The sequence below is a fragment of the Denticeps clupeoides genome, chromosome 1 (assembly GCF_900700375.1).
Source record: "Denticeps clupeoides chromosome 1, fDenClu1.1, whole genome shotgun sequence".
Lineage (NCBI taxonomy): Eukaryota > Metazoa > Chordata > Actinopteri > Clupeiformes > Denticipitidae > Denticeps > Denticeps clupeoides.
In genome coordinates this window covers 5504403-5518588 of record NC_041707.1, presented here as the reverse complement: position 1 = coordinate 5518588, position 14186 = coordinate 5504403, and the positions used below count along the sequence as shown (strand labels likewise).

The following is a 14186-nucleotide window of genomic DNA, read 5'->3' as shown; positions in this document are numbered from 1 at the left end:
AGGAGAATTTCATTAGGCTGTTATCTTGCCTCACAGACGCAGCTGGGAAATAAACTAAAAAATACCATGGAGAGCCAGAGCAGATTCTTCCAGTGGAAGGCAAGACTGAACAGGGGGTATTTCATCCCAGAAGCCATTTGCCACACATCTTTCCACAATCACAGACTCCATAAGACCCATTCTTAATACACCCTGGCCAAAAAAGGCCATCCAAGCTTCTCAGTCTGCGGGTACTCCATAACCCAGACAGCAGGCGGGCAAAGGCGCGGAGCCTGAGTCATTTACGGCTTTTGGCCCGAGACAAAGCGGTGGCCATGTTGTTGCGCCAGGCATTGGAAGAGAGGCTACGCTAGCCGGGTCCTCGAACGAGCCTGTGGCCTCGCACCGCCACACACACATTCATCATCCACAGCTATCTGCTCCACCCATAAATCTCGGCCTGCCAGCCCTGCCCACCACTCTCAAGGCACTGGTGGCCCCCCCAGGTCAAAACTGCAGAAAAGTTGGAAATGGCTATAGATTATTCACCAGGCTGAGATGCCAGGTGGCACCAGGGCTGCTGTTTTGCATAGACCCTTGTGGGGAGAGGGGTAGGCGGGGCATGTCTTGTGTGGAGGAACACCATTTCAGGTCAGGGTGATCAGATCACAAGTTATGAAATAATATAATCAATATGAATCTGCAGATACCAACATTCACCCGTTGTCACCTCTCACCCGTTGAGCTTAAATGATTACAAATAATAATAAAAATGATCATTTAAAATATACTGGGTAGTAATCTAGATTTAAAGTATATAGTAGGATGTGTGTAGGTTATGTGCAAATACTACCTTATTTTGTAAAAGGGACTTCAGTATTTTGGTATAGCTATACAAATCTATCTGAAATATTGTTACTAAGACATTGCGAAACATATGAGTGATACAATTTTAAATTCAAAATACAAGATATACTCCTTTAAACTTTTTCATATACTGCACAATATTGCAAATACAAATTTGGTGAAGACGTGTATTTTATTAATCATGACACTTGGCAGACAAGAAAAAATATTTATAATTACAATGTATATTACAATTTTTTAGGATTATTTAATTATACACATGTAGCACAGAACCACTAGGCAATGCTGTTTACTTCTGCGTTTAAAGTACAGTCAGGTAAAAAAAATTGGAAATGTATAATATAATATATTAGCATGTGCTAAAAATAGGAAAGGTCATGTGACTTTGAACTGCTTGTATTTGCAAATTTAGAGCTAGAAATATCTAGAATATGAAAATATGGAAATGAAGGAGAACTTTATATTGCCTTAATGCTTATTTACATTTTTTGAGATATACCAGACAGGCCTGTGTGAGTTTTTTCTCCAGGCCACATTGTTCCAGACAGACCCCTATCAATCCTTCAGGCCTCCTCACTAACCACCACATCAATTTCATGACCAGTCCCAGCCACCGAGCTGCACCCACAGATCCCAGCCGCTCCAGCTGTTCCCACACCTCACCGCTGCCAGATATTAACATTCCCGCCAAACTCATCCAAACGGATCAGCTGGAAGAGGCACGAGGCCAGGCCATCTGTCACCAGCGCAGCTCTGACCTGGACTACAGCTGCATTGTCGAGGCCAGGGTCGCGTTCGTGGATGCCGCTGGAGCACAGTGACAAACGACACCAAACGTGTGCGCATCCCAGAAACAAATTGGGATTTTGCTGCTCTGGAAACGGAGTGAGGGGCGGTGGCGAGGCTCGCAGACGACACGGTGTCTTCAGTAATTAGGGGCAGGGGACCCTGCCCAGGAGTATGGAGCGGCAAACTCTGATTAATGTCCTTCATGAAAAGAACACCTTGAAAAAAAAATCAAAAATTTCAAGAAAAAAAAAAGATATAATAAACAGAGCAGCGGTGCTTCCATAATAAATGAGTCCAAAATGTCACTCTAATATCATAAATAATTCCCATCAAAGAACCAACCCGCAAAGTTTAAGTCATTGGTAAGCGGCTGCTATTGAGAACACCAATCGATACACTTCAGGAGAAATGTCGCGCCGGACGAATGAATAAAGAGATCGTTGCCGAACGCAGCTCCTGAAATAATCACCAAGGTCAACGGCTGGAACCAACCTGCAGTATTTAAACACCGGTGAGCGATGACGCCGTTATCGAATTTTTATTCACGGCCTGGCTGCAGTGCGGGCTTGTTTCCACTGGGTGGGGTGCTCCACAAACCCCAGTTCCAGTGAGGGGACCCTGATCACATCCAACACGGCTGTTGGATGTGATCAGTCATTTCTGTTATACAGTAAATTCTGTTACGTCCGAATAAATCAAGGGTGAAGTCCCTGCCCATCACTGTCAATATAAATTATATAAAGCTATTTTAGTGTACTGCATGCATGTAAACTAAACAATATGTCTGTACAATACTGAATGGCTAACAATAAAAAACCCAGCCCAAAACGCCATCTACTGTTTAAATGCTGACCCTGGCACCGTGTTATAACAAGAGAAACTGGGTCTAAGGGAGTAGCATTATTCAGTTCAGCTCAGTATAACTCCTGTGTGCCACAGGATTATGTATGAACCACTATACATAATCGATGAGGGCCCAGCTCAGCTCTGTCAGTATCCATTTTAACAGGGTTTTTGTGTTGTAAATTGAATGATACGACTATGCTCGCGGCCAAATACATCAGTGTTGGTGCTAATAGAACCAAAAGTTGCAATTCAGTACAAATTGTATGTAGAAAACTGCCGTGTTTGAGTTAAAGTTTCAGTCAGAATGATCATTAGTGTGAAGATGTGATGCAGCCCTAACATGCATCTAAGAAACTCTGTAAAAAATAAAAAGTTGGGAAAACTTTAAGGTAACTAACTGCCAAACATCTTTAAGTTCCCTCAACTTCCCTCACTTCCCTCACATAAACATGTTTTCACAGTCGGCTGTCATAAACTTTTAAGTTTTTTTTTTTACAGTGTAGCATGACCATGGAATGCGGTCAGTATAGCACCACGCTGTGCATGGTGGGGGGTGACAGAGGAGGTGTAAAAGTCACGCTGCGGACAGCCGGTGGCCACAGGCGAGGCGGCGTGAATATGCCACCGCTTGTCCTCACATTAAAGGGGGCCGGGCTGTGGAGTCTTTAGACAGGGTGACGACCCGGTCAGCCGGGGTCTCGACCTCTCGCCACACACCCGGGCTGCACGACGGCAGATATGAATCTGCTGCGTCTTTTACTCTGACCGCAGCCGTGTTTGGTGAAAACAGACCTTTCAAGTGCGTCACATGACACATTCAATGACACTGAATGGGGAAAAGAATTCAAAAAATAAGATTCATATTAAAGATTAAAGAAACATTACATTTATTGCATGTAGCAGACACCCTTATCCAGATCGCTTTACAGGGACAGATGGTTAAATGTCTTGCTCAGTGACACAAAGGAAGTAAAGTTTGAACCTCTGACATTGTGGCCTTCTGGTTCTTTGGTAAATAAAAATACATTATTTCACCATGTGACATGGTGAGATAAAAATATATATAATTTTTTATAGATATTTATTTTTACTACTTATTCAAAAATGTCCTTTTGCTGGTATAAAAAGGCTAATTTGATGATGCAAAGTGAAGGCAAGAAGCGGAAAATGTTTTGAGAAGCGGACGACATTGATGAAGCTACTCATGGGGCAGGAAAGATTGTTTCTCTGCACGGTGCTTTGTCTGGGGTAGAGGGGTGGGCCAAAGAGATCCAGCCGATGCCAGCCAATCGGTTCTGGCTCAGACTGGCATGAAAAGGCCCCAGAGGGGCTGACCGCGTGCCAGCCTGACTACCCGCCCATGCCAGGGCCTATGTGTGTACACCGGCAAGTCAAGCTGAAAATGCGACAGGCAGGTTTAGCCTGACCACGAGAGATGACATCACTGTTGTCCGGAGTGATCAGGGGTGGGGCCAGTTACACAAAAAAAATATAACATTTTTAGGGAAGGAAAACAGGAGATTCTGTTAAAAGCACCGAAAGACAAATTTCCACTGTGTGGAACACCATGCAACACGTTGACTGTGGTAACAGAGCAGGTGCTGCACAACCAGGAATCGCCCGCAGTTGCCAGTCTGATTACTGTAATCTGAAAAATGGGCTCTATGTTTAAAAGGAGCCACATCGATTGGTTGCCATCTGCGGCTGTGAAATATGGAGACGATTTATGAACTAACTGAGGATGAGCATGTTAATTGGTTCAATGCAGGTTTATCACTGAACGTGGATCCTGAAAAAATATAAACTACAGCCTGGTGTTGCTAGCCCAATATTTAATTTTCCTCTGGTCAGTTTCAGTTACACTGATATTATGTCTCAGTGTATAACCTCAATACACCTGGACATATAACAGTTGTACATAAAATGCTAATACATCATAATCTTTTTTTTTTACACTGATGTGTCTGTGTAAATTCTTTAATAACCTGCTGATCATTTCTGAATTAAGAATCCAAACAGAAAATTATTTTAATGCTGCAATAATGCTACTAACAACTATCTTAACTATTTAATCATCAATTAGTAAACACACGTAACAGTTCAGTTTTAATTTATGAAGAGTTCAGAATGCGGAGGGTATGTATTAAAACATGCCATTATTTATGTATACATATTATGTAGTATATGGTGAATGGGTGAATTGTATCGACATTTTGTTTGTAATGTACAAACCCCTTTTGTGGGTTTTTGGTTTATTTATAGGATGTGCAGGATTCACAGACCCTGGAGGGTTTTGTGTAGGACTGTATGTGACAAATAATTTAATCAACAAAGACAATTTGTTGTTCCCATTCCTGCAGACTTAAATTTTTTATCATTATGTTAATTTAGCATTTCAAACATTGCAAACATTGGTCTTCTTTTTCAGAGGCTTAAATACACAAGATGAACCCTTTAGTGTGTTGTTAGCTGTAGCTTTTGCATCAGCAAACTGGTAAAAGTCACATTCGTTTGTGTTAACGTCCAAAGCAGATTTACTCAACAATGCAGCACTTACAACACTTGCTATTTGCTTGTCTCGGCACATTTATTACAGATTATACTGACAGCTCCACAATGGATTATTTGTCTAATTTCGAATAAACTAAAAATCAATCTTTTAGGGGAAGGGTGGGGTTGCTCTACCGGCTGGATGGTGGGGCTATTAATGGTGGTGATAATTAACAGCTGTTCCAGCATTCCAGTGTTGAAGCCGCATTCATTTTGCAAGTCAAAGTAATATGAATCAAGACGCCATATGTGTTCACACGCTGAACGTCCTCCTTCATACCTCATTCATAATCATCCATATTCCAAATCTCCTTTCATCCCATTGGTCTGAGAGCATTCCTTATTTTATTTCGGTAACTGCAAAGTTAATCAAATGATTTACCACAATTGAATAACCAAATTAAATATGCCTGAAACAATTTTGTGTCTGGGAGAATGTGGAACTCCAGTGAATTTCATTAAAGCCCAAGCACAGCAGATACTGATGTCTTCTCTCCTCTCCTCAATAGATAAGCCTTATTAAATGTAATATTAATTTCATCACGCGGACCCTAACTTTTCTGCCTGTTCTCGATTTCTTCTGTTTAATGATACACACGTTGTACAGAGGTGAGGCTGGGCTGTGAACAATATTCTCATTTATATGTTTAGTTCGAGTAAAATGTTATATTTGATCCTTATTCGTTTTTCTAATGGAATCAGATTTACATACAGTGTGGCAAGCCATTACCCATTGCCTCAGTCGATTAACAGCTAAGCTAGGTTAGTCAATGTTTGTTAGCATTAACTAATGTTGCAATTCGCTAACATGCCAAATGCTTAATGTTAGCAGCATCGTTACCATCCTTGTTCTGTATCAGTCTGAATCAGACTCATGTAAACATGTCAACTTCTTAAATAAATACTTGAGAATGGACTTTTTAGAATAACTGTAATAATGATTTGCCATATTTCCATTCAAGATCCCAAGCTAACTGCAGGTATAGTATTATTATTATTATTATTATTATTCCCACAAAATGTATGCTGTCTGTCAATAACTTTCAGGCAAATTCAGGAATGGTTAATAAATTTGCTTTAAACTCTGCAACGTAAATCGGTGAAAGTGCAGTTTTCCCCTGTGGTATGAGCATGGCAGTCGCTAAAGACGACACATGTAACTACACAGTACAATAAAACAATGAGACGGTTAGGCAAAATGGGCTATCTGTTTGCTTCATATATCGCTCTACTGATGGTCAATGCAAGCTACTTTCTATAAAACATAATACTGAAATTCATAATACTGAATATATACAGCACCAATTGTTCACTGTGAGCACACAGCAATATATAGCAAAGAAGAAATTCTAAACTTTTATGTATTTTGAAGAAGAAAAAAAAAGCTCACAGTATTACCTCTTTCAGACAGCCCATGAAGTTGTTGCTGACTGGCGAACCAGGAAGGTCCGCAGTGCTTGGGCTTCCCCCGACATAAAAGAAGTCATCTGAGCCAAGCATGGTGTAGTCCTCCTGGGTGTAGCCTGTAGTGGTGAGGATGCCATCCACTGATATCGTTACCTGTGTACAGAGGAGCAATGACACCCGTTCAGAAGTGACCAAAGTCATGAGGGACACTTCTGTTTTACTAGCAGGAAAATATTTTTGTTATGCAGTGGTCTGGTCCAATTACCTGGACCCTCATTTTCTATAAAGTCGGTGTTTGGGCTTTAGTAAATTATTAAAAACGCTAGGAGAAGTAAAGAAAATATTTCTGAGACATATTTTCTTTATCTTCAATGAAAGATAAGTAATGGTTTTGGTATAATTTAGTAAACATAGAGGCTTTTTAAAATTCTGATTAGTTTTGTTAGTTCACACATAATCATGCATACCAAAATAGTTTTGATGTAAAAGAGCAAGCCATGAAAAGTTACAATATATTTCACTTTAATAGCCAAAAAAAAAATAGATCTAAACATGAAGAACACAACACACTGAGGGTAGGAAAGTTACAATGACCCAAGCAGCACAAAAGCACAATATAAGCAATGAACGGGCCCAAGCACTGGGGGGAGGGATGGGGAGTAAAAGGGGGATTATAGTACCAATTCCAGCATGCATGATTAAAGGTGGGGTGGGAGGAGGGTACAGGGGGTTAAGTGTTAGTCACGGAGGATAGAAGAGAGGTGGAGGAGGTGAAAAATGATGGTGCGGCATGCCGCATATGCTGTGTATTGGAAACAACTGTCAGAGCTCCCGTGTTTGCTACGTTAGTTGTTTTCATTAGAAAGCTTCTGCCAGTTTCACTAACATTAGCAAAAAAAAAAAAAAAAGAGAGAGAGAGAGAATGTGAATATTTTGTCAAAACAACGCATATCAAAAAAATTTGTTTGATCTTGGAAAGAGGAGCAAATTGTCAAAAAAAACAGGAAAAAGAAGTTACAGCAAGAAAAGACAAAACAGAACAAGTAGGTGGGGGATAAAACCGTGAAGAAAAGCCAAGAAAATACCAACCCCATTTCCTCATTTTTTGATAAAGCTTCTAGAATGGAAGTCAAAGAAAAAGGAAAGAGGGGAAGGGGGCACACGGCAAACCCAAAAAAATTGAGCAATAAGAATGATATCTACCAGACAATGTAGTTTGTTTACCATAGCGTGTCCAATGCCTGAATGCTTTGCGGAAAAGGGGGAGGGAAGAAGGGAAATTAAAGAATGAACAAAAGTGCTGTTAATAAATGGAAAAACATAATGAATATGAAAATAAGAATAACAGAAATAATGTATGGTGAAGAGTTAGGGCGTTCGGGCATCAGCCAGTTAAGGTTAGTAGAAGTGATTCATTCCATGGATGGTAATGTTAATTTTCAACAATGCATGTTTCATGAGAGATAGAGACTGACTGACGGAAAACAAAAAGAGAGAAAAAGAGCAAAGAGGGGGTGTAGGGGCACTTCTCTACTCTCTAAATATCTATCCCAATGGTGCAATGATGTATTCTGTATAGAGTGTAGCACAAAATACTTACGCCACCTCGAAAAATACAAACCAAGTGAATTTTTTTTTGTCCCACTCCCTTGTGCAGCAACCAACAAAGCTGAATCCATTCCAGTGAGGCCTACTGAGTCCTATCTCCACAACTCACAAGTCATGAGCTCATTTCAAGGTGAAAAGTAAGCAAAGATTTGCATCGGCAAAGTTAATGCAAAAACATCTATTAATCAGAGCTGAAGGAGTCATATATCCTCCACCCCTCGCCAAGGATGCCGAATGCCTAAACATTTACATATTTTAGCATGCAACCCGTGTCTGGGAGATTTGGGATTCTCCCTCAGCGATTGGTCTAGGGGTAAACGGAAACGTTGTGGTTGGCTGGAGCGTTCCCCCCTGCTCCTCAGATAAGACCGACTGCTCCTGAGCGTGATGCAATAAAAAGGCAGCATCATGAAGTGTTTAAAAAGCAAAAAGTGGGTGGTGGAGTCCAGACTGATGGTCTTATAAAGGAAAAGTATAGTAAGAAGAAAGGTATAGTAAGAAAATAAAAAATAGAACCTGTAAAAGATCATTCCTTTTTTTACTGTACAAATAATATAGGACTAAATTAGACTAAGGCTGTCAAAATAAAGAAAAAAAAAACGGCAGTTAATTTTGTTATGAATGATTCAGATGAGCATATTGTGATAAAATGCGTTGTTGCACGGCGCATTAACATGTTAACTTTGACAGCCCTAGCGTAAAGTGAGTGTGACTACAGCTGTTTCTGTGTACATTGTTGGTCTTTGTCCTGTCTGCCTTTACCTGCCGCAAGTTGCGCGTGACCTTGACGTCATGCCAGGCGTTGTCATTGAACTTCCCGCTGACCGGCTCCACGATGGCCTCGAAGGCTCCGGAGCCCAGGTTTATGACGAGGGACACGGCGCCGTCTTTCAGTGCCAGGTTGACGTAGTCGGCTGACTTGCCCGTGTGCAGGATGAGGCCGTTCCTCTGCCACGTCTTAAAGGAGAGTGTGATCTCATCACTGCTGCTCTGAATGGGGTTCTGCGATAGGTCGTAGCAGAAGTACTCTGAGCCGCGGAACGTGGCCACGTTTTCCTCCCGTGCTGCAGAAAAAAAGGAAGAAAGGGGGGAAAAAAAACGTAAGTGCTATCGTCTACATCCCTCATCTGCGAGACATTTAATCCTGCCGTGGAAATGGTCTTTGTGCTGAAATGAAATGTCTCTGAAGCAGTCTTGTTTTAATGGACAAGGGGACTGAAGCGAGACGGGGGCAGCTGACGAAGGAGACAGTGGGCAAGAGAATAAATAACCATAGAAAGATAAAAAAGAGTGAATTGGACCGGGGTGGCAAAGCAAGGGGTCTGAGGCACTTATCTGTAAGATCATCTTCAATTAGTCCCCTGTTCTTAAAGCTGAAAGTTCCAGTCCCCAGAAAAGCAGCATGTCCTCGAAAAGCACTATGACACTCAGTTCTGTTATTCCAACCAAGTTCTGTTATTCCAGTGATGTTTCATCACTGCAATGTATTTCTGTATGGACAAATATATTTTTAAAAATGTATAAGGTAATTAATGTCAGCAATAAAAAATATTGTTACATATTGATGTATGTGGCCTTTTTTAACAGTAAGTAAATTCTCAACCATAATACTATGCTTTGTTAGAGTGGTTTTGGCCAATTGACATATATTCTATCTATAGAATATATATATATATATATATATGTGTGTGTGTGTGTGTGTGTGTGTGTGTGTGTGTGTGTGTGTGTGTGTGTGTGTGTGTGTGTGTATTAGAGGTGGGCATAGATTAATTTTCTTAATCTAGATTAATCTCACTGTAATTTTGGAATTAATCTAGAGTAATCTAGAGTAATCTAGATTAATCTATATTTTAGATTAATCTACATTAATCTACATTAATCTACATTAATCTAGATTAAAATGGCTCATTTGTATTCTGCCGAAGGCATTCAGAATATGTGTGCTACCCAAATAATGACTAAAAGTAAGTCTTTGAGAACGGGTTTCTCAAGCCAGGTGGCGCATTAGACCAGGGGCTCATCTCCTGTTTCCAAAATGCATCACAAACTGCTTGAGAAAGCTGTTCTACTATGATAATTGGTGATGAAAATAAATTATGTTCAATAAGATGTACTTGTGTTTACCAACTGTTTATTCAGTTAAATAGCTGCATCCATGTTACCACGTCACGTTTGATGTGGTAATTTCACAGATCGAAGACTCGTTCTCGCCCCCTACATTGCAATTCGGCTAGGTATACATCCGCACTAAAATATCAAGGTTAAAGTCATCATAGTGTAGCAGTTCTTCTTCTGCGTTGTGTAACTATTTGATTTCATTTCTTGAACCACAAATGATGAGCTGACACCCAAGAGATTTTCTGTGCAAAGTGTATTCTGTACAAAAAGCAAGGTCGCGTCAGAACATCGCGTCACACATCATGTCTTTCTGCACCTCTCTCTCTCACAACTCACGCCATGTGTCCAAGAGAACTGAACATAAACATAAAGCATTCACAATTTACATTACTGCATACCTGTACAAAAAGCAAGGTCGCATCAGAACATCGCGCCAGAACATCGCGTCACACAACGCGACTTTCTGCACCTCTCTCTACAATATACAGTATTAAAAGAACATGAAAAAAATATTCACAAAATAACACATGCAAAATATTCCTAATATGTACATACATTAAAATGAAAGAAATAACTTTTTGCACACAAACCCCACGCACCTCTCACAACACACGCCATGTGTCCAAGAGACCTGAACCGGGTCTCAAAAACAAAATAAAAGTCTTTAGGAAATAAGAAACTAAAAGACACATGAAAGAAGAAATATACTTATAAATCTAGTGTAACCATTTAACTCCGGCACAATAGCTTGCGTAGTATAGACCCAGCTCCCAACCCAACTTTGTGAATAGATTAACGGCGATATTTTTTTTTATCGTCCGATAAGAGTCTCACGTTAATGCCGATAACGGCCCACCACTAATATATATATATGTGTGTGTGTGTGTGTGTGTGTGTGTGTGTGTGTGTGTGTGTGTGTGTGTGTGTGTGTGTGTGTGTGTGTGTGTGTGTGTGTGTGTGTATGTGGAACTGGCTCACTTCTCACTGCTATTATTAACATAACATCTGTAAAAAAGCGATGAAATCCCCCTCTTCATTAAGTCTGTGAAAACTGTGTAAGAGGCTTTAATGCATCTCAGATCCCTCCTTGATCTTTCCTGTGCTCCTCCAAAGAAGGACGTGGGTTTAACACCTGCCCATTTACGCCGAGTAAAAACACATTACATGTCCAGTGTTTTTCCCAATCTACAGAGCCACTGATAATGACTAATAACAGAAATTACCTGACTAATTACCAACACCAAGTGTACAGTCTGGCTCCAGCAGCTGTCGGGGCACGGACGCACACCGCGTTCGCTTCCCCCTTAACTATATTTTCCCATCATGACCAGCTGTGATACTCTTTGCATGGCAATTCACCTCCAGGCAGCGCATATGAAGGGATCACACAGGCGACGGCCCGTCTTCCTGCGCTGCCCGTCTTTCTTTCAGGCCGCACGCTCTTCGCACATTAAAGACAGTCGCGCCCGTCGCAGATTGGCCATGAAATGACTTTTTTTCTTCTTCTTTTGGGTAAAAATAAATTGGATGCAGGATGCAAAGTTTGCTTCACCGTTGAGTGCCAGACACAAACGGTCAGAATGAAGCAAATACAGTTGTAAACTACAAACACGATTAGTGGCCGATTCATTAGGTACACCAGCTCCGGTGTAGCTCTTCCGCTGGTGGCCAGTGCTCAGATTCTGACCAAAGGGTCACTGTTTACCGGATATGTGCAGGACAATCACAGCTGCGACACTTGTGTTGGTAGGAGGATTTGTGACACACGTCAGTGTCACCGCATGTGACTGCCACCCAAACTTGCACAGTCAGCAGCCATCCAGATGAAGGCCAATAAGATGCTGCAGGCAAACTGTACATGACAACAGCTGGGCTGCGAAGCTACCGCGGAAAAATGTTGCGTGCGTGTGTGTGTGTGTGTGTGTGTGTATGTGTGTGTAAGAGAGAGAGAGAGAAAGGCATAGCCGATGATGTAAAGACAGTGGACTATAAGCTAAGAAAGTGTCGAGTGGAAGGCGGTGGTGGGGTCTGAGCCTCACGTCAAATGCATCGCTGCTGAACGCTGAACTGATTCCCAAGTCAATTAATTTTTGGCTGGCCTACACACAAATACAGGGTGGGCTTAATGTTCAGCCAGTGGAGATTAAGGGTCTGGGCCAGTCCGTGTCACAGAGCTGTTCTTTCCTTCTTTTTTTTTATTATTTATTCGGGTTTTGCTGCACTGCAAATTCGCAGCCATGACCTGCGGGACAGATTTATATCTCACACGCCGAGTAACAGCCAGCGTAATAACATAAAAATGTACACGCTTATACATGTTCCACTGACTGTTTTATATGAAGGCAGTAATCCAGACGTATGTGGTCTATGTAAATGTACTAAAACAGCAACTAAAATCACAGGGCCCAAATTGCCCATCAAGATTAATTAGCGTTGATCACGGGTACCAGCGGGGGCTGTTTACCGTATCGCCTGCACGAGATGCAGTCGGCTCCGCGCGACAATCAAAAACAGCGCTGATTGGCCGATTGTTTCGTGGAACTCCCGCGAGGCGTCCGAATAAAAGAGTTCATCGTTAATTTACTTGTTTATTAACCAGCGGTGACCGGAGGAAGAGGGCTTCCCCTTCCTGCCTAGCATGACCTTTTCCAGCTTTGCTTTGACTGGTTAGTTGGTTGGTTTGCTCACTCTGTTTTACAGGGCCTTGTTACAGTGTATCTATCGGATATTAGTGCATTCGGAGTTACTTGAATGTTGTAAAAAAGCTGATGGCACATTCTAAATGACCGGGGAGCGTGGGTGTGGCCACGCCATGAACTTTTGCCCCTAATAGTATTCACCTGGCGAACAGGACAAGGGAAATAATCACCAAACAATGACCCAACGGCAAACAGACATGAGCAGTGCAGCTTTATACCATCATACACAGGTGAAAACAATCAGGAAACATAATAACACAGGACCACCATGAAACTCCGGTCCGAACACCGGATCCGGGGTAGCCCCCTCCGGGCCGGATCATGACAATATATATATTCTCATATAATTGCGCCACCTGGCATGAAAGCATATTGCCTACAATTCATTGAAAAAGGACTCACAATACAGAAACAAATGACTTTCCACAATATTCAAATTTTAATATGCACTTGTACATTGCATTTTAATACCACATACTAATTGTTTATAAGCTTATTCATAAAACTAGGATTAAGGTTGGGGTTAAGTTATATGGTTGCTTCATGGTGTTAACTGTGTTGAACAGTATGCTACAGGGCACAGTAATAGGAAGTGTTGCCATGAGGGATTTTAGAATGGGTCTCTGAACACTGTCTGCTGCTTAAAAAAATGAAAATAAAGCAGACATGAGACAGGCAATGCAATTTAGAACTGGCTGCATGATGAAATATTCATGCGGTATGATGTGTTCCTCCGTGTTTTGTGCCATGCCTTCATGAAATGTCACAAACTACACAATAGAACTTGCAACCAAAGCTGGCAGAGTACATGTGGACTGCGGTCTTTACACTCACTACTGTAGGAATGGAAATAACGTCTTATGAAGGTCACCAGCCAATCAAAAACTGGTTCCACTGTGACACCATTTCAGGCAGATCCATATTTCAATTGCGTATTGAGGACCTTGATGTTTCTAAATAGCACACTCACCGCTCACCCAGGACTGACCTGCTCTGAGGCCCCTAAGTAAGCTTCAGTCATATCCCAGCATGCCACGGGAGCTCCTCAAATAGCCCTTGAAGATATCAAGATATCCGGAATCCCAGGGCTCAGGCTTAGATCAATTATTAATTAAACAGAGTGTTGTTTTTACTAAAGATGCCTCTATGCTTTACTACCAGATGTTACCTCACCCATTAATTCTACACTGTTTAATACTTAATGAGATTTAGCCTACGCTAAAGGAGAGAAGTGGTCTCGAATTAAGGCTCTCGTTGAGGAGGGTAACCAGGCCATGTACAGTCCCAGCTTAGTTATGCATTTGATATAATTCATTGTTTTCC

At 41.4% G+C, this 14186-nt stretch overlaps 1 protein-coding gene across 14 annotated transcripts in view; it reads right to left on the bottom strand.

Moving 5' to 3' along the window:
- nrxn3a (neurexin 3a) overlaps positions 1–14186 on the bottom strand; it is a 236087-nt gene that overhangs the window by 169905 nt on the left and 51996 nt on the right. For 11 of the 14 annotated variants that reach the window (XM_028987720.1, XM_028986089.1, XM_028992522.1 and 8 more), the window contains exons 6-8: positions 8809–9110; positions 7642–7686; positions 6430–6591 (exon numbers count right to left, since the gene is read on the bottom strand). In XM_028987720.1, coding sequence (XP_028843553.1) covers positions 6430–6591; positions 7642–7686; positions 8809–9110 — 509 coding nt within the window. The remainder of the gene's footprint in view (positions 1–6429; positions 6592–7641; positions 7687–8808; positions 9111–14186) is intronic. The other 3 variants (XM_028988500.1, XM_028994193.1, XM_028990988.1) reach the window with 2 other exon arrangements.